Source organism: Phocoena phocoena, chromosome 1 (assembly GCF_963924675.1).
Source record: "Phocoena phocoena chromosome 1, mPhoPho1.1, whole genome shotgun sequence".
NCBI lineage: Eukaryota > Metazoa > Chordata > Mammalia > Artiodactyla > Phocoenidae > Phocoena > Phocoena phocoena.
In genome coordinates this window covers 74488379-74510905 of record NC_089219.1, presented here as the reverse complement: position 1 = coordinate 74510905, position 22527 = coordinate 74488379, and the positions used below count along the sequence as shown (strand labels likewise).

The window sequence follows — 22527 nt, the reverse complement described above, 5'->3', positions numbered from 1 at the left end:
AAAATACTGTTAAGCCTGGCTTCTTAATTGGCTGTTAATAGTTTCATTTCATAGGAGTCTGCAGACAAGTGTTTAATGAGTTGCTCAAGGTTAAAATATGGTTGGGATAAAAATCTAGATTTAAAAGTAAAATAATGGTGTTAATTCTGGCAGTATAATAAGCCCTTAGCTTTGTGGATATTATGATTTGAAACACTTTTGGCTAGGAAAAGAATATTTGGGTGTAAAAGCATTTCTTCTCAAACTTGAAAGTAGGTCTGGGATGTTATGCTGATGTTGGTTGTCCTAGGTACACTGAGTGGCATGGATGCAAAGAGTCTGTATTTAAGTCTTTATACTCATAGCTTTTAAAAATATATATATTTATATAATTTTTTTAAAAGCATAGATAATTTAGCAACAGATAGTACAAGGTATTAAAATAGAAGTTATCATGATCCACATACCTAGAAATAACCACTGTTAACAGATACTTCCTTTTAAGAGAAAAAAACAATCATTGAAAAATAGTGATCATAGTATGCACAGTTTTTTTCTACACTTGAATTTTCTTATTTCATTTAATAGTCTTTGTAAGTTCCCTGGTGGTCTAGAGGTTAGGATTTGGTGCTTTCATTTAATAGTCCTTGTAAATGTGGTTGTACTATAAGTTAAATTATACTTCATCGAATATTGAGGTTTCCAAATTTGAGGATACACTGAGGCGAAGATCTTGGTACCCATTGTATACTTTACCCATTTCTTTAAGATAAATTCCCAGAAGTAACAATAAGGAATGACATTTAAAATGTAATAACCTTGAAAACTGCCAAATTAAACTTTGCTATTCCACCTGGAGCTTAAGAGTACTTTTTTGCTGAGCCCTTGCCAAATAGATCTCAGATTCTTTGCTACTTTCTTCTGCCTATCTCATTTTTGTAATTTGCACTGATTAACTGAGGCTACACATTGTTTTTTTCACCACTGATTTTTGTGGTGAAGTAACAGAAATTTTTAACTAAGTATAAAAAACCACTGATTTTTGTGGTGAAGTAACACATTTTTGTAATGAAGTAACAGAAATTTTTAACTAAGTATAAAAAACCAGGTGTCTACTCTTCTGAATTAAATGGTTTACCTTTTTTTTTTTTTTTTTGGTTGCTCTGTGTGGCTTGTGGGATCTCAGTTCCCAGATCAGGGATTGAACCCTGGCCCTTGGCAGTGAAAGCCCCAAGTCCTAACCACTGGACTGCCAGGGTTCCCAACTTTCAAGAAATAAAAGATACTTTTCCTACCTTTCCATATAGATGACTTAACCTGAAGTTGTTATGCCCGTTTTTACTTTTTATATATATTTATTGTTTTATAGTTTTAAACCATAGGTATTATTTTTAAGGAACAACTATTACTGCATTACTTTTGAGATTTGTGTTAATCCATAGATTGTTTTGTCGTTTTAATTGCTGTATAGTATTCTGTCATGTGTATGAACCTTAGTTTATTTATCCATTGGCTTATTGAGTTGCATTTAGGCTACTTCCAGTCCTCTGCTGTTAAACCATTACTATAGTCAATATCCATGTACACATTTCTCTTTGTATATAGATTTATGTGAGTAAAGAGAAGGGATTGCATCTTGCTCTCCTCAATACTACTGCTCATTTCCTAGAGGTGTTCAGATATTTCTCAACTTCAGAGATTTTTATATTAACCTTTTTAAAAAGTCGGATCTGGAGTGTATTTTGGCAATGATATTGGCAAGTCAAACTTTAAGTCTGTTTATTTCTAAACCCTAAGTTACATATACTTGAGAGTGGTTATAAATCATAAGTTATATATATACACTTGAGAGTGGTTAAGAGAAAGTTACATTTTACACCACAGGCATTTTCTATCCTGTTTCTCATTTTTTTCCCTAGAAACCCTGTGACGTCTGTTTTTTTTTTTCTTTTTTAAACAGGCTTAGTTTAATTGAAAGCATTTTATAATCTGACATTCAGATGAATACCTTAAATGTAATGTACGATGTACTGTTATTCAGAAAAAAAGCTATTGTTCTTATGATACTTTACCCTAATTCACTGTTTTTTTTTGTTTGTTTTTTCATTTCAGGTTTTTAAACCACTTTTCATAAACCGGTGAATATTCAAAGGAAAGCTAAATCTGAAGCCTGTACAAAAGCCTGTCTCTATAACATGTGCCATACTATACAAACTTCTACTTTTGTCAGTCTACCTCTCTGAATATTCATGAATTTCTGTTTCACAAGGGTAATTATTTTATATACACTGGTGGCAGCATACAATAAAATACTTAGTATACAAGTTTTTGGATTAATTACTGGTATTAAATATACTATGTATAATATTAATTTGTTTTGAACACCTAAGAACAAAATGACAATTTTCCCATCATCTTTAAGGGGTTAAAAGTTTTAGTGTTTGTTCCAGCAACTCATCTCACATAACTTTATGCCATACATTTGCAAGACTGTTAGAGAATTAAAGGTAAGTTGCAAATTGGTTCTTTTAAGGTCAGGAGGAGGCTGCTAATAATACTAGTTTCTATTGATGAGTTATTTACAGGGTTAACTTTGTTTTCTAATGAACTACTTTGTGGGGTATTACCATTACACCTAGAAGTTATTTACTTCATAACACATGGCTCTCCTAGTAAGGATAGTAAAGACTAGATATATAAGAATTCCATTACAAGATGGAAGAGAAAAATTTCAGAGCCCGAGGTAATTCCTGTGGAGCACTACAGTACAATGTAATGAGGTAAAGAAGTACCAAGGAAAAGGGAACCAAAGATTAGCATCAATAATTTGCAACTTTTGCTTTTAGTCCTTGGCAAAACACTTTGCTTTAAAAATTTCTACCCTTCTTGAAAGGCTTAAGGAAATGTTAAAACAGCCTAGAAACCTCACCCCCAAATAGATGTATTTTCGGGGAACAGAATTAAAACTATGAAGATCAGTCTGATAGAAAACAGTGGGCTACACAGTATTTACCAAGCACTGTACTTCTCTCCAGCCCACATGTTCCATGAAAGTACAAACAGGAATGTTAGTTTGAATGCTGATCCCAATTTCAACTATTAACAGTTACCTAAAAATAAGAGAATTAAGCTTTAGGAAACTTGAATTTATAAACTCTTACCAAAATGACCTTTTATTTGCTACATAAATAGTGAGTGGCAATTCATGGCACTTGGTACTTTATCCAGACATGACAGAAGGCTTGTGAAATCAGTAAATGCCATTTTGAAAAGGTTCTTCTTTCATAAATTCAAGATAGGCCTGTTCAGCACAATCCAATACTATCCCCTCAGTACTTTATAAATGGAATTTTCTTCTACTTGTATCCATTTCCCGGGGCTGAAAATTAGAAAAAACAACAACAACAAAAGTAAACAGTCTGTAACAGTGCTGTAGAAAAAGGACCTCTAGGTTTATCTCTGAGACAGTTTAAGTCTTTAGCTCTAATATAAAAAGTACTGGAAACTACTGCTCCAATATGTGTGTGTATAACAGATATAAAATTTTAGTCATACTTAGGTGAAATATTTCTTATTAGGTTTAAAAATTATGTGTTTTAAAGTATTAAAGTTTTCATTTATAATTTAAAATGATCTCCAAACCTCTATAAAACCTTCTATAAAATAATTTTAACTTTAATGTAACTTCTATATAACTATTATAAAATAATTTTCAAGCATGCTGCAGAATCATTATAACACAGGCTCATAAACAGACTGCTGGCCCACTCCCTAAGTTACTGATTCAGCAGGTCTGTAGCCCAACAGTCTGCCTTCGTTACAGGTTCTTAGGTGATGCTACTGGTCCCACTTTGAGAACCACTGATCTTTAGGGATATTTCAGATGAACCAGGGTTAATCTCTAGACCAGAACACTGTATCAGAGATTGATTATTGCTAGCTCCTGGGAAGAAATTCAGAAGCCTAACTTAAGGTATAAACGCCCAAAGCTTAAAGTACGTCGTTTTATTCTCATTCCATCCTTTTAAAATTATCTAAATGGCTTTTCAAAGAGTAAGCACATACCTTATGTACCCATTCATATTCTCCATATTTAGAATCAAAGGTTCCTTTCTGAAGAGATCTTAATTTTAAGGTAAAACGTGGTCCAAGTTCCTGAATTCCCACTTTCTTTTCACTCTTGAATATGTATCTTCAAAGATAAAATAGAGTTAAGGAAATTAGTGTGAATGAACCCAAACTGTTATTTCTTTAATATGACAGTTTGAAAGATAATTTCTCATCTACAATACTTGTCAGAATACATTAGAAAACAGGTTTGTGTGCAAAATGTATTTCATCATTGAAGTCCAAGGAGTTTCTCACCTGTGAAATCTGAAGAAGATATAATCCCGTTGATTGTGGAATGTGGCAACCTGCCTTCCAATGAATTGAGGATTATGGGGAAAGAGAGATGCAAACATACGTCCAACAGAATGACCCAGCCGTGTTGTAAAATTGTTTAAAATTATTTCAGGTATGTGTTCTGTGGGGTCCTTGCCTCTTCTCTAGAAAAATGATGAAAAGTCACAATAACGATCTCACTGCAATTTCAAGTTTTCGAATTTACATGACATTGAAACATTTTAGTTATCTTAATGGCTTAATCAAACCCATGAAATAAGATTTATCTAAAATTATTTAATATGCAGTGAATGCACCAAAAAGAAAGTTCTACTAAAAAGTGACATGTTTCATAGTAACGAAGGCTATTGCTTGTCTGCCATAACTCAATTATAATCTCACAAGAAAACAGTCAGTACACGAAAGTATCCCTTTAACCAGAAGAGCAAATACCATTATTAAAATCAATTAGATATATATAGGTTATAGCATTTACTGATCAAATACTGTGAGAAGACCAAGGCCAATCAAGGAATGCATAAAACTTACCTTAATTTCTTTACGCAGACGAACACTGCTCATTTTAAAATGAGCAGTTGGGCCATTTGGCAAGTGACTCAGAATTAATCCATCTGTTCACAAAGCTAAGAACACATTTAGATTACATTCTGTAATCTAAGTTTTAAACTGTTTAAATAACTAGTCCTTTGTATGCCCAAAGCCGCCTAAAATCTGTAGCTAGGTAAATAGGTGGGTGCATGTATTCCTCTGGCTTAACAGATTTTCTTACCATACCCAAAACTCAAGACACAGAAGTCAACCTAAATCTTTCAGAAAAATAGACTAACCTACAGCAGTCCTACTTTTTCTCTTCACAATATGGTAAATAGCTATAGGGTATGTTCGGCATTCAACTGAAGTAGGTGAAAAGAGCTAAAATCCACTACTATAATACTCTAAAAGGATGAGATTCTAGCATAATTGTAGCATTGCGAATGGAATATAAGTTTACCTCTATGTTCAGAGGCTTTATAACCCTTAAAAGGCACACTTTCATACATATATATGTCTTACACATTTGTTAAGGTCAGGATATGCAGTTTTGAATATCATCCTACAAGACCAGAGACAAACTCTCTTCTGGAAATCAAGGTTATTAGTGTTCTCAAGAGACATGGTCTTAATTCTTGGGATTACTGTACCACAATTTAAAAATCAACCTATTAATTAAACACTTACCCTACCACAAACAGAATTAGGCTAGACACTCTAAACTACAAATGAAGTATAAGACAACTACCTACAATCAGCAGGATTAGCAGCCCAAGGGCTTTAAAAGTTTGGAATGCGGCTAAACTACACAACATACCTCAAGTCTTTGTAGCACAACTTGATTCTTTCAAATACTTAACCTTAAAAGGAGGTCAGAATTAAACTCTTTTTCTGCACACAATATGAGTTTTATAAAACAGATGTTGCCATATTTAAAAGCCATCAACATGATGAATTGGGAGACTGGGACTGACATGTATACACTGATGTGTATAAAATGGATGACTAATAAGAACCTGCTATATAAAAAAATAAAAATTCAAGATTAAAAAAAAAAGCCATCGACATTTTCCCATTCATCTACTGAAAAACTATGGTGGTTATTATCATCACCTTCCTCCTCCCATCAAATCCTATCTACTGCTTTTACCTTCCTAAATTCCTCACTTCTATAGCTTCCTCTTTACCCCAATTGTTACTGTCTTAATTGAGGTCCTTGAGATTTTCCACCCAGATTAGGAAAACAGTATTTTGCTTGGTTTGACCTCTCTCACCATTTCAAGTACATCTTCTAATACAGACTAAATCAAGTTGGATTCAGGCCTTGGTTCTACAGTTACTAAAGCTATGGGACTCGGCTGTGTCACTGTATCTGTACCATAGCTCCTCGTGTGCTATGTGAAAAACTGGATACTGTGAGAGTTTGACAGCTGTAGCTAATTTCAAACTACTCTCACCACAGACTCATCTATAGATTTAAGACATCGTCATAGCAGTCATACTGTGGCTCCAAACTACCTTTCTAACCTGTTGTCTCCCCATATTGCTTCCAAGCTGGTAGACACTGACACAGTCTCTCACACACCACGCACACTAATCCTATCATGTGATTTTTGCTCATTGTATTTCAAATATCTACAATATTTTACTCATCCATTAAGACCCACTTCAAATGCCACCTCTCTTTACAGTCAAAATTAAGCTCTAAATAGTATCGATCTCACTGTTACTTACTACAGCACTTGTCATTTGAGTTACAGTCATGTAAAATGCCTTTCTTCCCAACAAATCTATTAACTAATTTCTGACAGATACTAGTGCCTACTACATAGCAGATTATCAGTAAATGTTTGAATTCTTTCCTTCCCTTCAAGGACTCACCAAAAGTTCAACCTCATGAGGTACAGGCAAAAGTATTTCTGTATCATTTGCACATTGAAAAAATCATAAAATCTTGAGGGGGTTAAGAGAGTCTTAGAAGTCATTAGTTTCAACCTAAATCAAGGCTTGAATCCTTTCCAGAACATTCCCACTAAATTGTGGTTTGTGTCAAAAGAAACTACAGAATCCAGACGTATCAATTCCTAAGTACCTGCATTGTACAAAAGGCTTTATGGGGCTTCCCTGGTGGCGTAGTGGTTGGGAGTCCGCCTGCCGATGCAGGGGACACGGGTTCGTACCCCGGTCCAGGAAGATCCCACATGCCGCGGAGTGGCTGGGCCCCTGAGCCACGGCCACTGAGCTTGCGCGTCTGGAGCCTGTGCTCTGCAACGGGAGAGGCCACAGCAGTGAGAGGCCCGCGTAACGCAAAAAAAAAAAAAAAAAAAAAAAAGGCTTTATGTTATTGCTAATCTCTAACCCAAACCATGTAAAATAGGAGTCATACTGATTTTAGCAATGAGGAAGAGTCTGAGAAGGGTCAGGTAGATTCAACCCAAGTTTCAGTGCTACATGGCAGTAGATCACAACTGGGGTGGGGTTACACCTGAGCCCAAACTCTTGACTGGTAATTTCCATTTAGAAATGTATAGAGGCATTTTGTTACGATTGATACAAAGGCTAGGAATGTAAAACACCCTATAAGCTGCCAAAAGCACAAAGACTTATCCTACCTCAAATTTCCATTTAGAAATAATGAATAGAGGAAGTCTGTCTCTCTCCAGAAAATGCCTTCATGCTTCCCACTGCACCACAATTAATAAAATGCCTAGTACAGGCCAGGCACTATGCCTCTGAAACATAATACATTTAATGGGATCCTTGTGGGAACCCCGAAGATAGGTATTATTTCCTACATTTAAAATATAAGGAAACTAAGAAACTTGACTAAATTCACAAAAATAGCAAGTAATGAACTCTGAATTTGATATCACATCTGCCTGACCCAAAGCCACAAGGCTACTGGTAGGATAACAAAGTTCTTTTCTAGAATAAGTCAAAAATGTATACCCCTATAAATTTCCACCATATGGCACACAGTCGCCCTTCCTACTGTCAATATATCTTTAGACAGCTGTCATGTTCCCACTTTCTTATTTCCAGGCTGGATATCTTCAATTCTTTCAACTTTTCTCCAAGTGCCATCATTAGGAGTCATGATTTGTTATTTGTGAGCCCATGTTAAGTCTCTAGGAATCACCATTTCTATTAGGTGCTTACAAATTATTCTCCCTTTAATTCTACATTTTGTGGGGGGGGGATCATGGCAAAGATTAGCCACTGTCCTTCCTCCATTTACCTGTCTCATATCTTCCTTAGAGCAACAGTCTCATTTACAAGTTTCTGCAGATATTCCTTGCCTTATCTTACAATTTCTTATCCAAGATGGACTTCCAGTCCAGCTTACCAATGTGCATTAGTCTGAAGATCATTCTATGTGATCAAGTAAATCAAGAGATTTGTTTTCCTAGTGTCTTTCACTGATACTCTGACATAAGCTGCATTACTAGATGTTAATCAGAAAAGAAAATGAAACATCTTTGAAATTATAAAAATTAACATCCAGGCAGGATTATACTTATAAAACTTCCAATCATGAGGACTTTTAGAAACTGCTGCATGATTCTGTATCCAAAAATTAAGTCTTGGGTAATTTTCCCTCAGTATCTGTGGGGGACTGGTTCTGGGACCCACCATGGAGGGCAGATCCAAAGATGCTCAAGCCCCTTATATAAACTGGCATAGTAGAGTAAGCCCTCCAACTTTCAATACGGTTGGTTGAATCCGCAGATGCAGAACCCGTGGACAGGGAGGGCAGGCTGTATATATATATATATATATATATATATATATATGTTATATGAATAGGAGTAAGCAGTTTCACATTTGGATTACTTAAGTAGCCTAATTATTTCCTTAAATCAGGTCTGTGTACTGATGGTACCTTAATTACCTGACGGTTAACTTACCCTCTAGGGTGTCCAATATGGTAAACAGAAAAATATTAATACATTTTGGGTAAAAAGACAACACAGTATTATAAAGTAAAGAGAATATAGGCTTTCTAAAGGCAAAAGATGGATAGAATGTTTATTGAATTGATAAATGCTTGCTTCTTAGCAAAGAGTTACTAGCAGGCTTGCTAGTAATGAAATGATGATGGGTTTTTGACTGCCAAAAATAGAGGAACGCAGACCTTGCCACCTTATGTTGGGAGGGTAGTTTTAAAAAGGCAACAACTACCTTAAAACAAACCTCTTCTGGAATAGTTAAGTATTCAAGAGATTTTTGTTACTTTGTTACAGTAACTCACGATCTGGCCAAATTATAAAATGACCAACAATATACCACAATACAAAGCTAGTTTTAGTCTTAAAAGTCTCTGAAAAGCAACCTGTACAAGTGGGTAAAATCTTTAACTTACACTGAAAACAATAAAAGCCATAAAAATTATTTAGATGAAAAAAAAAACAGCTTGTAAACCATTATTTTTTAAAAAGTGTTCATTGATTTAAGAAAAAAAATGTTAACCTGGCAGCAGAGAAGTACTGTCCCTATTGTTTATAAGTCCTTAATAATCTTGTTTTAATAATTTTGACTCATTCAACTGGCCATCTTTAAAGTTACTGACTTCACAGGCCACCATGAGATGAGTAAGTAAAACAACAGCAATGACAAAAAATCTAGGCATCCTTTATATGATCTCTTACCTCACAACAGGAAGAAACACCTAGGGTTTAGGGAACACATTCACCTCAGATCTGTGATTCATGGTAAAAGGATAGATTATTCTTGGCATCTGATATACTAGTTAATACATAATATGGGCCCAAATACCTACTTCAAAAATGTAATCTTGTGATACCACCTCTGGCACCATAAAATCTAGTCATATCAAATGACAGTTGCAGATCCCCAACTGGGTCAGCACCTTCACGCCTCTATCTTTCCAAATGGTTATTTCTGCAGTGGGTACTCTTCCTCTTCCTTACCTCATTCACCCATATCCACCTAGACGGGGTTTAAGCACTTTTTTCTATCAAGTACTTCCTCCCTGATATCCCCAGGGCAGATTTTACCAGAGTTTGCACTGTATCCTGTATTTCTCTCTCAATTGTACTATCCACACTATATTTTTGTTTGTTTACATGTTTCTTTTCTCCTACTAGATTATGAATTCCCTGAAGCTGTCTCTTGTTTAGACAGGAGAACTTCCGTAAAAAAACAAAGGATACTTGGTATTTTACGATCTTCATTAATAACAATGAGGTCTGTGAAATCTCTTGAGATGCACTGTGGAATAATTTTTTTCAGAGCCAGTCCTCTTCTGTAATAAACATGTGAGTTTGGTATAACTGTGGAGAGCTGTTCACAGAGTCGTACTGTTCTCTATAAAACAAAATAACAAAAATCCTCAAAAGTGAAAAAGAATACAAATCTGTGTAGCACATATTTATAAGCAAAGAAGTAATTATTATAAGATAGTGTTATTAAAAGAGAGCAAGGCTAGGGAAAGAGTGAAACCTAAACAATGTTTCATCCATCAAAGGCTGATCAACCTAAAGCAGTGGTTCTCAACGAGGGACAATTTTGCCATCAAGGGATGTTTGGCAACATCTGGAAGCATTTCTGGTGGTTATGACTGGTGGTAGTGTGGGGTTTGGCTGCTACGGATATCTAGTGCATAGAGCTCAGAGATGCTGCTAAACATCCTATAATGAACAGGACAATCTGCATAATAAAAAATTATCCAGCCTAAAATACTAACAGTGCTGAGGCTGGGAAAGCCTATCCTGAAGAATCATGCTTAGTGAACCTATATCACATCAGCATTACATTTTATTTAGCTTATTTACAGGCATAATCTAAGGCAATTACTAATAATTTAACTCTTCTGAACAGAGTTCTTTTAAATAATCTAAGTAATGTAAGAAAATTAAGAATTCAAGAGCTATACTAATTGATATGTTTACCCCATGAGGTCTATCTGATGTAGTGATGAGAATCTTGGGAGAAGTTTGTCTGTTGAAGTAAGAAGCAAATTCATCCGTAGCTTCATCATAAGCAACCTGAAAACAGAAAAAGAGATAATTTTACATCAAACATTCTACTGGGCCAGCATTTTAAAAATAGTTACAGTAGGGATTCTGTAACACTGACTACCTAGCTGACTGGTGATTTTTTAAAGAGGGCCCAGGAGGGACTTAGGTTAATGGCAACATGAAGAGGTTGGGTAATTTTCTATTTGAAGAATACTAATATAAAACTGGAAAAAAACTGTCAAAAACAATTTCAAGACACACACTGAGATGCGTTTATTCTTGAAAAATGGATACATCTGTGGGCAAGAACATCAAGAATCTTGCCTAGAGCTATTCCATTTCCTCTGTCAACCTGATTGGTGAAAACAGTAACTTTACCAACTTCAGGACTGATAGTAGGCGAGAACCAGCAATCCTGAATCCAGAGGTGGTGGACCAGATTCAAGGAGGGGCAGGTGTGAAGATGCTATCTTTGCCAATCCAAGGTTACAGGCCTAGTTCAGGGTAGATGTGGACCAGCCAAAAATTTAATGAGAGCTCTGGAAGTAAAAATCATAGAGGGACTGACATAATCTCTCCCAAAATTCCTGACTGACAGCTAAACTACACGAGAGAGACCTGAGAATCCAGTGCACCTGAAAGGCAAGGGAGACTTGAGAAATGGCTGCAACTCTGAATGCATTCCTCAATCCACACACAGCTCAGCTGGCAGAGGGTATGTATGTCTTAGGGGTTCATGGTGTCGCACCACAACCTCTACCCAAATCACTGGCTGACCATTAAGCCACACAAACACTGGGACAGTCCCTAGGGAGGCATGTTAAAAATAACAAACTGAGTAGTAACATAATGCTACTGTCAGACAGATTCCAGTTTAAGTCCAGACAAGTTACTAAAACAAAAAGAATCAATAACCCTTAAAAAAATAAAACAATCCAGAGTTATTGCAATGTTTTCTAAAATGTCCAATTTTCAACCAAAATATCAGATATACAAAGAAACAGAAAAGTATGACTTATAATCAGGAAAAGAGAAGTCAATAAAAACTGAGTGGGCCCAGATGTTGAATTTAGTGAAAATTTCAAAGCAGCTATAACAGATATATTCAAGGAATTAAGGAAAAATACAGGCTTAATAGCAGATCTAAGATACAGAATAATCAATAAACTTGAAAATAGATTAATAAGTATCCAATCCGAAGAATGGAGAACACAATCATAGCAAAAGGAGCAAAGCTGCAGAAACTTTTAGAACACTCTTAACCATTTCAACAGTGTGTGTGAAAAGGAAGTCCCCGAAGGAGAGAAGAGGGCAGAAAAAAATTTTCAAAGAAATAAAGGATGAAAAACTCTAACTTAAGGTCCAAACTCAGAAAACCTTAAGTAGAATAAAAAGAAAGAACAACACCTAAACATATCAGTGTCAAACTGGTAAAAGCCAAAAAACAGAAAATTTTGAAAGAAGAAAAAAATAAATCATGTACATGGGAACAATGATTATTAATGGCTGCTTTCTCAAGAGAAATAATGAAGGTCAAAATGCAATGGAACAAGTTCAAAGTACCAGAAGAAAAAAAAGTCAACCAAGGATTCTATATCCCACAAAATTCTTTCAAAAATGAAGGCAAAATAAGCACACTTTCAGATAAACAAAAGCTGAGATAATTAGCTATCAGACCTGCTATAAAAACAAAGGCTTAACAAAGTCCTAGAAGCTGAAAGAGAATGATACCAGATGGTAACTCTGATCCAGAAACAGGAAAGAAGAGCATTGTAAATAGGTAACAATGAAGGTAAACATAAAAGACTCTGTGGGTGTGTTGTGTGTGTATGCTCTTAATTTCTTTAAAAAAAAAAACAGGATGTTTAAAGCAGTAATTACAACACTGGGTTTATAACATAGACAGATGTAATATATAACAACGTGTGCTGACAATAATAGCATGATTAAGAGTGGAGGGTCATGAAGCTATACTGGTGCAAACTTGCTGTATTTTACCAGAATCGTGTCAGTATTTATTTGAAGTAGATTGTGATAAATCATTCTTCAGAATAGATCTTATTTATGCTAGGACATAAATGCTAAGACATTTCTTTAATTGAAAAGGACTGAAATCAAACAAAATATGTCCCAAACCACAATAAAATTGAATTAGAAATCAACAGCAGAAAGGAATCTGGGAAATCCTCAAATATTTGGAAATTAAACAGGACACTTCTTGAAAATCATAAGCCAAAGAAGAAATCACAAGAGAAATTAGAAAATATCTTGAACAGAATGAAAATGAAAACACAACAAGCATATCAAAATGTATGGGATGTGGCTAAAGCAGTGCTTAGGGGAAAACCAGAGCTTTATATGCTTATACTAGGAAAGAAGTATAAAATCAATAATCTAAGCTTCCATCTTAGGAAGCTAGAAAAAGAAGAGCAAATGGAAGAGCTTTCATTTGCTCTTCCTGGTAAGCAGAAGGAAAGAAATAACAAGGATCAGGGGAAAACTAATGAAATAAAAAAATATAGCAAACAAGAAGAAATCATCTTTCATTAAAAGAGGTACTCAGATTTAAACAATAATGAAAGAAATGCATCTTAAAACTTGGGGGCTATAGCAAAAGTGAATTTTATGACCTTAGTTGCTCATAATAAAAAAGATGAAAATAAGCTAATCAAAAAAATAAAAACAATAAACTCATAGTGTAAAAGAAATAAAGGTATGAGGAGATATAAATGAATTAGAAAACAAAGATTCAATAGAGAAGATTAAAGAAAACAATAGTTTGAAAAGAAAAACAAAACAGATACACCTCTGGTGAAAAGCCCAAATAAATAAAATTAGGAATGAAAATAGGACATTACTGTAGTCTCACTCATGAACACACATGTACATGTTCTAAACAAAGTATTAAAAAACCAAAACAATATGTTAAGAAGATAAAACATCTTTTTTTTTTAAAACATCTTTATTGGAGTATAATTGCTTCACAATGGTGTGTTAGTTTCTGCTTTATAACAAAGTGAATCAGCTATACATATACATATGTTCCCATATCTCTTCCCTCTTGTGTCTCCCTCCTTCCCACCCTCCCTATCCCACCCCTCTAGGTGGTCACAAAGCACCGAGCTGATCTCCCTGTGCTATGCGGCTGCTTCCCACTAGCTATCTATTTTATGTTTGGCTGTGTATACATGTCCATGCCACTCTCTCACTTTGTCCCAGCTTACCCTTCCCCCTCCCCGTATCCTCAAGTCCATTCTCTAGTAGGCCTGTGTCATCTTAACTAAATTGTATTTATCCCATGAATACAAGAGGTTTAAGATTAGAAAATCTATTTCGTTTACTACATTAGTGCAATAAAGGAGAAAACTGCACATTCATCTCAATATCTGCAGAAAAAGTGCATAAATTATCTTAATATTTGCAGGAAAAGCATCTAACTTTCTACATTCATTTATTAAACAAAAAATCCAGCAAAAAAAAATGGAATTTCCATAACTCATAAGGAGAATCTACCATTAATGACACAAATATTAATAATGATACACGAAGTATTCTCTTTAAAATCAGTAACATGGCACAGATGCTAATATTGCTTTTTCAATTTATTTGACATGTTGGAGGTTCTAAGTAAGAACGAAAGAAACTGTTAATGGATTGAAAGTAATTAACAAAAACTTATTTGCAGAAAGGATTAAACATGAAATGAAAACAACATTCAGACAAATTATTAGAAATGAATTTAGGTAAACTACTGGTTAGAAGATGATGATCCAAAAATCAATTGCAGGGAATTCCCTGGGCACAGTGGTTAAGAATCCGCCTGCCAATGCAGGGGACATAGGTTCGATCCCTGGTCCAGGAAGATCCCGCATGCCGTGGAGCAACTAACTCGTGCTCCACAACTACTGAACCTGCACTCTGGAGCCTGCAAGCCACAACTACTGAGCCTGCGTGCCACAACTACTGAAGCCTGCAGGCCTAGAACCTGTGCTCCGCAGAAAGAGAAGCCACCGCGATGAGAAGCCAGTGCACCACAACGAAGAGTAGCCTCCGCTTGCAGCAACTAGAGAAAGCCCATACGCAGCAACGAAGGCCCAACGGAGCCAAATATAGATAGATAGATATTTTTTTAAATGTATTAAAAAAATCAACTGCATTTTTGTAAATCAGCAATTTAAACAGTTTTCAAAGAGATGTGCTTTACACTAATAAGAAAAAATGTAAGATACCCAGGAATAGCTCTAACAAGATTCATGTGTACAACCTGTATTAAGAAAACAATGAAATTCACTGAAATACATTTTCAGTATTTAAATAAGACCTAATTAAGCAATATATATATATCCTCAAACTGATCTGATTTAGTACAATTTATAGTTTTATATGGAAGACCAAAGGTCCAGGAAGAGAACAGTCCTGAACAGAGGGATTTGAGGATGGTAATGGGGAGGGGCATCTTGCCCTAACAGGTATCAAAACTTATCATGAAGCTAAATAATTAAGAAAGTAAAGAACTGATCCAGCAACAAACTACCAAAAAAATAGCCCAGAAAAAGACTAAGCATATACGGATACCTAATATATGACACAGCATTACAATTTACTATGGGAAAAGGTTGTACTGCTCCAAAAATGGTGCTGGGGAAACTGGTTACGTATGGGGGGAAGGAGGGAGCAGTGGAAGAGAGAAACTGGTTTCCTTTCTCACACCAAACAGAGAAATTCATTCCTGATAATTAAGTACATAAATGTGAAAAGTAGCTCTCCAGTTCTTTTAGGAAAAAAAGTATGATATCATATGATTACAGGATAGAGACAGATTTCTTAAACATGACAAAAACAGCATCCACTACAAAAACAAAAAAATTAAACCCAACTATATTACGGACTTTTGTTCATCAGAAGACACCAGAGAAGAAAGTAAAAAGAGAACCCACAAATTGGAAGATACTTGTAATACATGTAAAGGATTAGTAGAAATTAGAGAAATTCTACAAATCAGTAAAATACACTACAGGATAGAAAATAGGGCAAAAGACATGAGCTGGCATATCTCTACCAAAACCACAGTACATGCACAAAAAGATGCTCAACCACTTTAGGAATCAGGGAAGTGCAAACTCAAGCCACAATGAGATAGCCCTTTATCACTAACCTGAATATACCAAGCAATGGACAGAACGTGGATGACCAGGAATATTGCTCTTACACCATGGGAGTGCAAAATGATACAACCACTACTTTGGAAAACATTTTGGCACTTTCATGTAAAGTTGAACATTTATACATCCCATGACCTAACAAATTCTCCCCTATGTAAATATTTAGGGAAACTTTTACATTACATGTTTTTGATCCCCAATTTATCTCCAGCCAAGGAGATAAATTGTTCCATACCTTGTCAATGATAATTCCATCATTCTATCCTTCTAATTGCTCAGGCCAAAATACCTTGTCAATGATAATCCCATCATTCTATCCTTCTAAATGCTCAGGCTAAAAACCTCAATGCCATCTTTGAATCCTCTTTCTCTAACACCTCATATCAAGAAATTCTTAGTGGCTCTAATATCAAAATACACCAAGGCCAAAAACTCAAACCTCAGAATCAGACTGATTCTCAACATTCACTGTAATCACTGTGGTCCCAATCATCATCATCATCACCACCACCACCATCATTATCATCATCTCTTTCCTGGATTAGCTTCCTAACTAGCCTGTTTACCTCTCTGACTGCTATCTCAGTAAAGCAACCAATTACTTAAAAAAATTAAATACAATCACATCATTCCCCTGTTCAAAACCATCCAATGGCTCCTCATTTCACTAAGTATAAAAGCCAAAGTCCTCACAATGGCCAGCAAAGTCACTGATCTGGCCTCTTCCCTTCCCCGTATTTTCCTGGCACCTCTTCTACCACCCTCTCTCTTGCTCACTTAATTTCAGCATACTGGCTTCCTTATTGATTCTCAAAAATAAACTAAGCATGTTCCTGCCTTAGAGCTTTTGCACTGGCCATGTCCCCTTATCCTGGATTACTTTCTGCCCAAAGATGGCTGATTTCTTCACATCCTTCAAGTCTTTGCTAAAAGGTCATCTCCTCAATGAAGCCTACCCTAACCATTGTATAAAACTTGCAACCCTAACCAACAGAAAAATGGGCAAGAGACATGAACAAACAATTGATTAGAAAGAAAGGAAGAAAACATGAAAAGATGTCCAACCTCATTCATAACAAAAGAACAGCAAATTAAAACTACATGGAAATACAATTTCTCACCTATCAGACTGGAAAAAATTATTTGTAATTGCAAAATCTTGAGTGAGAGTTGAAAGAGTAACATATATTTATTTATATAATCTCAAAGTATCTCCCTCCCAAAATATTTATTAGATTCAAAGGGGAAAATAGTACTTATAGTGGAGAAACCTGACAGACACCACTTTAATCATGTGATGAAAGTTAATATAACCAGTAATGGGAAAATCAACAATATGTGACTCCTGCTAAGAGCACTGAAAAGAACATAACGTCACAACTGTGGTACTCCTGTCAAAAGTACATAAGCTGAATATAATCATGAGCAAACATCAAACTCATATTAAGTGGCATTCTACAAGTATACCTGGTCTGTACTCTTCAAAAATGTCAATGTCATTAAAAGCAAATTCTGCAGAACTGTTCCAAACTAAAGGAGGTTAGAGTCATTGTAATGGAATGAAATGCAAGAACTGGGATTTTTCTTTTATGAAAAATGACATCATTGTGACATCTGAGTAAGCTGTACAGATCAGATAATAATGTATATCAATGTTAATTGTCTAATTTTGGAAACTGTACACTGTGCTTATTAAAGAAAAAGTTTATAGGTAAAACACACTAAGCGTGTATGAGTAAAGGGGCTTATATCTGCCACTTACTCTCAAGCATTTCAGAGAGAACATAAATGAAAATGAAGTGTGATACAATTTAACATTTAGGAAATCCAGGTGAAGTGTATACATGAATTCTTACTTTTCTATTAAGTCTGAAATTATGTCACAATAAATAAAATGCAGGCACACACACACACAGATACTCTCTCTCACGCACCCTCCCTTTTTGTAAAATTGCAAACTCGCTCTACACCAAGTTGTCCTGAATCTCCTTTACCCTATTTAATTTTAGTAACCTACCATCTGCTAACCTATGGTAATTTATTTTATTATGTTCATTGTTTGTCTCTCTTCCTAGAAAGTAAGCTCTGGGTGGGCAGAAATTTTGTGTGTATATGTGTATTTTGTGCACTGATGAATCCCATGTCCCTAAAACAGATCTCCATACATAGCAGGTAATCAAGAAGCATTTGCTGGAAAACTGACTGACAAACTGAATGAATGAATGGCTATACCAGGAAATATGTGAAAGAATGTTGGTAACAGCATTGTTTGAAAGCAAATAAATATAACAAAAACAAGTTTCCTGTACACAAATCAAAGAATACATATATATACAAAGTTTTAAAACCTTGATTCTCTCACTGTACTGTTGCAAACTATTTAAAGGGAAAATGTGAAAAGTGGAAGGTTATCTTGAAACCAAGAGTTTTATGAGGACACAAAAATACCATCAAATGTTATCCTTAGGTGTCAAAATGTATAACAAATACTACAAAAATCTATAGTATGAGGAATGCTTTTCAAATGACATTAAAAAACACTGGAACTATTATAGAGATTAAATGACAAATAAGTTTACCTAGGCATCAAATACAATACCTTTCTAGGAAATAAATAATTACTCCCTTTTTCTACAGCATAGTTGGGAAACTCAATTATGAAATAATCTACAACAAATAATGATAATATGCCAACATTACAGTTGAATCAGTCCATTATACATCTTTACCACTTAGTACTTTAATTTAAACATTGACATACGAATAGACAATTTATCAAGTGTGGTCATCCAAATTCATTTAAGACTTCTAACATTACCTCTTCATCATTAGGGTCTACTGTGGTTTCATCATATACTCGCTGGTTGTCAATGGTCTTTGGTATAGGCTTTGGTGGAGCCTAAATAAAAGAAAAAGGGTTAAGTCTTAGGAGCATTTTACATTAATAATTTTGCATTATGATTGGGGAAGAATAACAGAAATCTGCAAATAATACAAAAACTCAATCTGTTCCTCATTTCAACCCACTGCTACATCAATCCTAATAACAATATTGAGTAAGAGGCTTTTTAATTCTCTGAGCAGACACATGCACATACTGGAAGAACTGCTGACACTAAATAAAATGGCTTAAAACCAGGCAGAAGTAGCAGAGAGAAGAAACTGGAATCAAAATAATTATTCATGAAGAAGAAAAATATCAAATGGGAAAAAATTACAAAGGTACATATATATGTAGCTTTGTTTCAATACTTTCAGAAAGCTATTCAGAAATATATAAGAAAAGCTATAAATCTGTTTCCATCTACTGAACTAGTAATTCTAGTTTGGGGGATTTATGGTAAGGAATGAAAAGGGGGAGCAATTTATACAAAGAAATATGTATTATCACTATGGTTAGTGGAAATGAACAGCAAATAGGGCAGATGTCCAACAACAGGATAATGACTACAGCATTTCCAGCATAATGGAATACCATGAGAATCAGCAATCATGCACAATATTGTTTGCTTAGACCAAAATATTGTGTAAATGAAATTTTAAGGAGCAAGAACACAGAACTGTAACCATATACTGACTAAAACTAATCCAAAATATATGTACACTAACAGAGATGAATATGAACTGACAAACTAGGATTTTTTTATTATTCTATGAAATGAATATTAAATTTGAAGTAATTTTTTTAAAAGAGGCAGTTCTAGGAAGTCATCTTTCAATCCAAAAACAAGAAAGGTGATATTTTCAAATGGTGATCAGCATATTAATTTGCTATAACTGACTGATTATTGAGAGTTTAAAAAAGACTAACATTGCTTCATAGGATTTCACAGGTCAAAACAGTCTAATATTGGCAACTTCCTGTGATTTAACCTAATACTATAAATAGAATTCATGAAGAAGAAGCATTTAGTTTGTGTGTGTGCGTGTGTGTGTGTGTGTGTGTATATATGTATATATATATATATATATATATATATATATATATATATATAATCTATTATTTTTCACTTTCTCAAAAATGCTTATCATTTCTTGGTCCCTCATCTTAAGAGATGGGAGGGGGGAAAAGTTGAACATTTTTAAAATTTTGCAAGTATAAATTGTAACCTAGAACTAACTATAAATAAAATGAAACTAAAATGAAAATAACTTAGCTGTGCAATAATGCAGAAGTATTTAGTAGTTCTTTTAAAATTTTTCAATAGAAAGATTTCACTTTTTGTTAATATCACAAAAATAGCCAAATCCTTTCTTGATGCATTATCTCTTCTCTCTTCTTTGCCATAATCCACTCAGGTATCTCACCTTCCTCCCACTCCCCATTCTCACTCTTCGCAGGTTCCTAACCTCAGAGTCAGCTCTCATTCTTACATGCCCCAACCCTACAACAGAAGAGGCTGTGCCCAGCCATTCCCCAGCCTTGCATAACAAAGTGCATCAAGTCAGAAGAGCTCCAGTTACAGGCCTAAACCGGGGATCTTCCCCATTCCCAGTCAGGGAGATGTGTCTCTGCCTCTCAAACACATAAAGTTAAGTAAAGTAAGCAAGTTGAAGTAGACACACCATTTTGAAATTTTGAAAACATGCAAAACACCACTACTGGGTTTACTGTTTAGGGACACAAACATAGTAAAGGTAATAAAGGAAGTGCATGGGAACAATAAAGAGCAATTTCATGAGTGCTTATCTTTTTTTTTTTTTTGGCCATGCTACATGTCAAGAGGGATCTAAGTTTGAAACCGGTGCCCCCTGCAGTGGAAGCGCGGTGTCTTAACCCTCTTAACCACTGGACCACCAGGGAAGTCCCAATGAGTGTTTCTCTGGAGGGGAAAGCAATCAGAAAAAAGTATACAAGAATTTGAACACTATCTACTAATGCATAATTTCTTAAGCTGAGTAAAGGATAGAAAGGGGTATGCTGCCTTATTTTTATATCATTTTATATATCCAAAATATTTCATAATAAATTTTAAAAGAAAGTGATTCAATGTAAGTATCAGGGAGCACTCCTTAATACCAGACAGAAAGCAGAGGACTAAAAGTTTCATTTACCTTATCACCAAGAGCCTCTCTCTCTTTTTTAAGTTTTTTCTTAGCTGCCAACTTTTCCTAAAGGATTTGAAAAAGAAAAGAACAATATTGAGAAACCACCAGTTATATCACAAACACATACTGAAGTTACAAATTACTAATGCTATGAATATTTAAACTGAGCAATCTTAGAAATGTATTAAAAGAAACATCCTGACTTATATTTTCGTAGCTGTTATTGTAAACCAAATGAGCTAGCCAATCAATAAGATTTCTCAAAGATTCTTCTCCTTCAAAACACTAATCTAAATTGACAAGTTTAAATGTTTAAAATTTCACTAGCTTTATCTTTTACTATAAAACCTCAAATTAAGTGAAAGTGCAAAATGTACATCTAAACAAGTTAAATAGTTTTTGTTGTTTTGTTTTGCATTCCTTTGCAAGTTGCATCCTAAAGAAAACCGTGGCTATGCTGGTTGCTTGTCTTGAAAAGTACTAAAAATAAACGGTAATGAGAGAGGAGTTTTCAGGTTGTTTCCAATAAAACCATCACTAGTTACTCAAATATTTTATAAACAAAACATGCTTTTAAAATGATCAAGAACCGGCAAGATGTACCGTAAATCTGTAACTTCTGTCGACTTCTGAACAGAATGCTTGACACACAATATAAAATAGGTTTGTTTTTTTTTCCCGCAGCGCCTGTTGACCCTCAATCCATTAGATCTCGGATTAGAAATTATAGTCCCAATAAATCTTCTAGGACACCCTTCCCCCATACGTGCACACCAGAATGGGTTAGATGCCCCTTCTACATCCCCTCCATCCCCCAACTTCCACCCCAGGGGAGCGAAAGGGACATCGCGCACGCGCTCTGGCGCCTCCGCGCCTCATACCTTCCGCTGCTGCTGTTTCCACCGCGTGAACATTAAGTGTCGCCGCTGTTTGTTCTTAATCTCCGAAACGCTGAAGCCTGGAGGAAAGGCAGCCGCCTTCGAGGGTTGGACCCTACTTTCCGTCGTCCCATCCTCAGCGACTGCAGCCTCCTGAGGTTCTTCAGTAGCAGCTTTGCGTTTCAAGCCTTTGTTTCCGCTGCCGCCGCTCTTTGCCCCGGCCTTCGCCATGGTATTTTTGCTCCTTGTGGTCTGTACGGAAACGGAAGTAGCTTTCTCCTCCGACCCCCGTCCTTAAGCTATTACTTCCGGGGTCGGAAAGTTCTTAAAGGAAAATGTATAGTTTTGTGAGTTCTAGCGGTTTAAGAAGGTGCTGAAATTTAGGCTTAAGGAGAGTTTAGGGAGCTTGCCCAGCAGTGTGAACAATGAAATGATGAGTTGGTGGAATCCGTTATTGAGCGTTTTCCGTGTGCCGACCCCCTAAAACCTAAGAACAAAACAATCTTTGAAGTATAGAGAGTTTACATTCTACTAGAGACAAAA

General features: G+C 35.4%; 1 protein-coding gene across 1 annotated transcript; it reads right to left on the bottom strand.

Annotated features, from left to right (window-relative positions):
• Window positions 1-3047: 3047 nt before the first annotated feature.
• Window positions 3048-22278, bottom strand: RPF1 (ribosome production factor 1 homolog). Its single transcript, XM_065882393.1, has 9 exons — window positions 21988-22278; window positions 21113-21169; window positions 18876-18956; window positions 10827-10922; window positions 10089-10242; window positions 4912-4994; window positions 4345-4526; window positions 4045-4171; window positions 3048-3358 (listed from the first exon to the last, which is right to left on the bottom strand). Exons 1-9 carry the CDS (start codon window positions 22213-22215, stop codon window positions 3317-3319), a joined length of 1050 nt encoding a protein of 349 aa, XP_065738465.1. The 5' UTR covers window positions 22216-22278; the 3' UTR covers window positions 3048-3316.
• Between the last annotated feature and the right edge of the window lie 249 nt (window positions 22279-22527).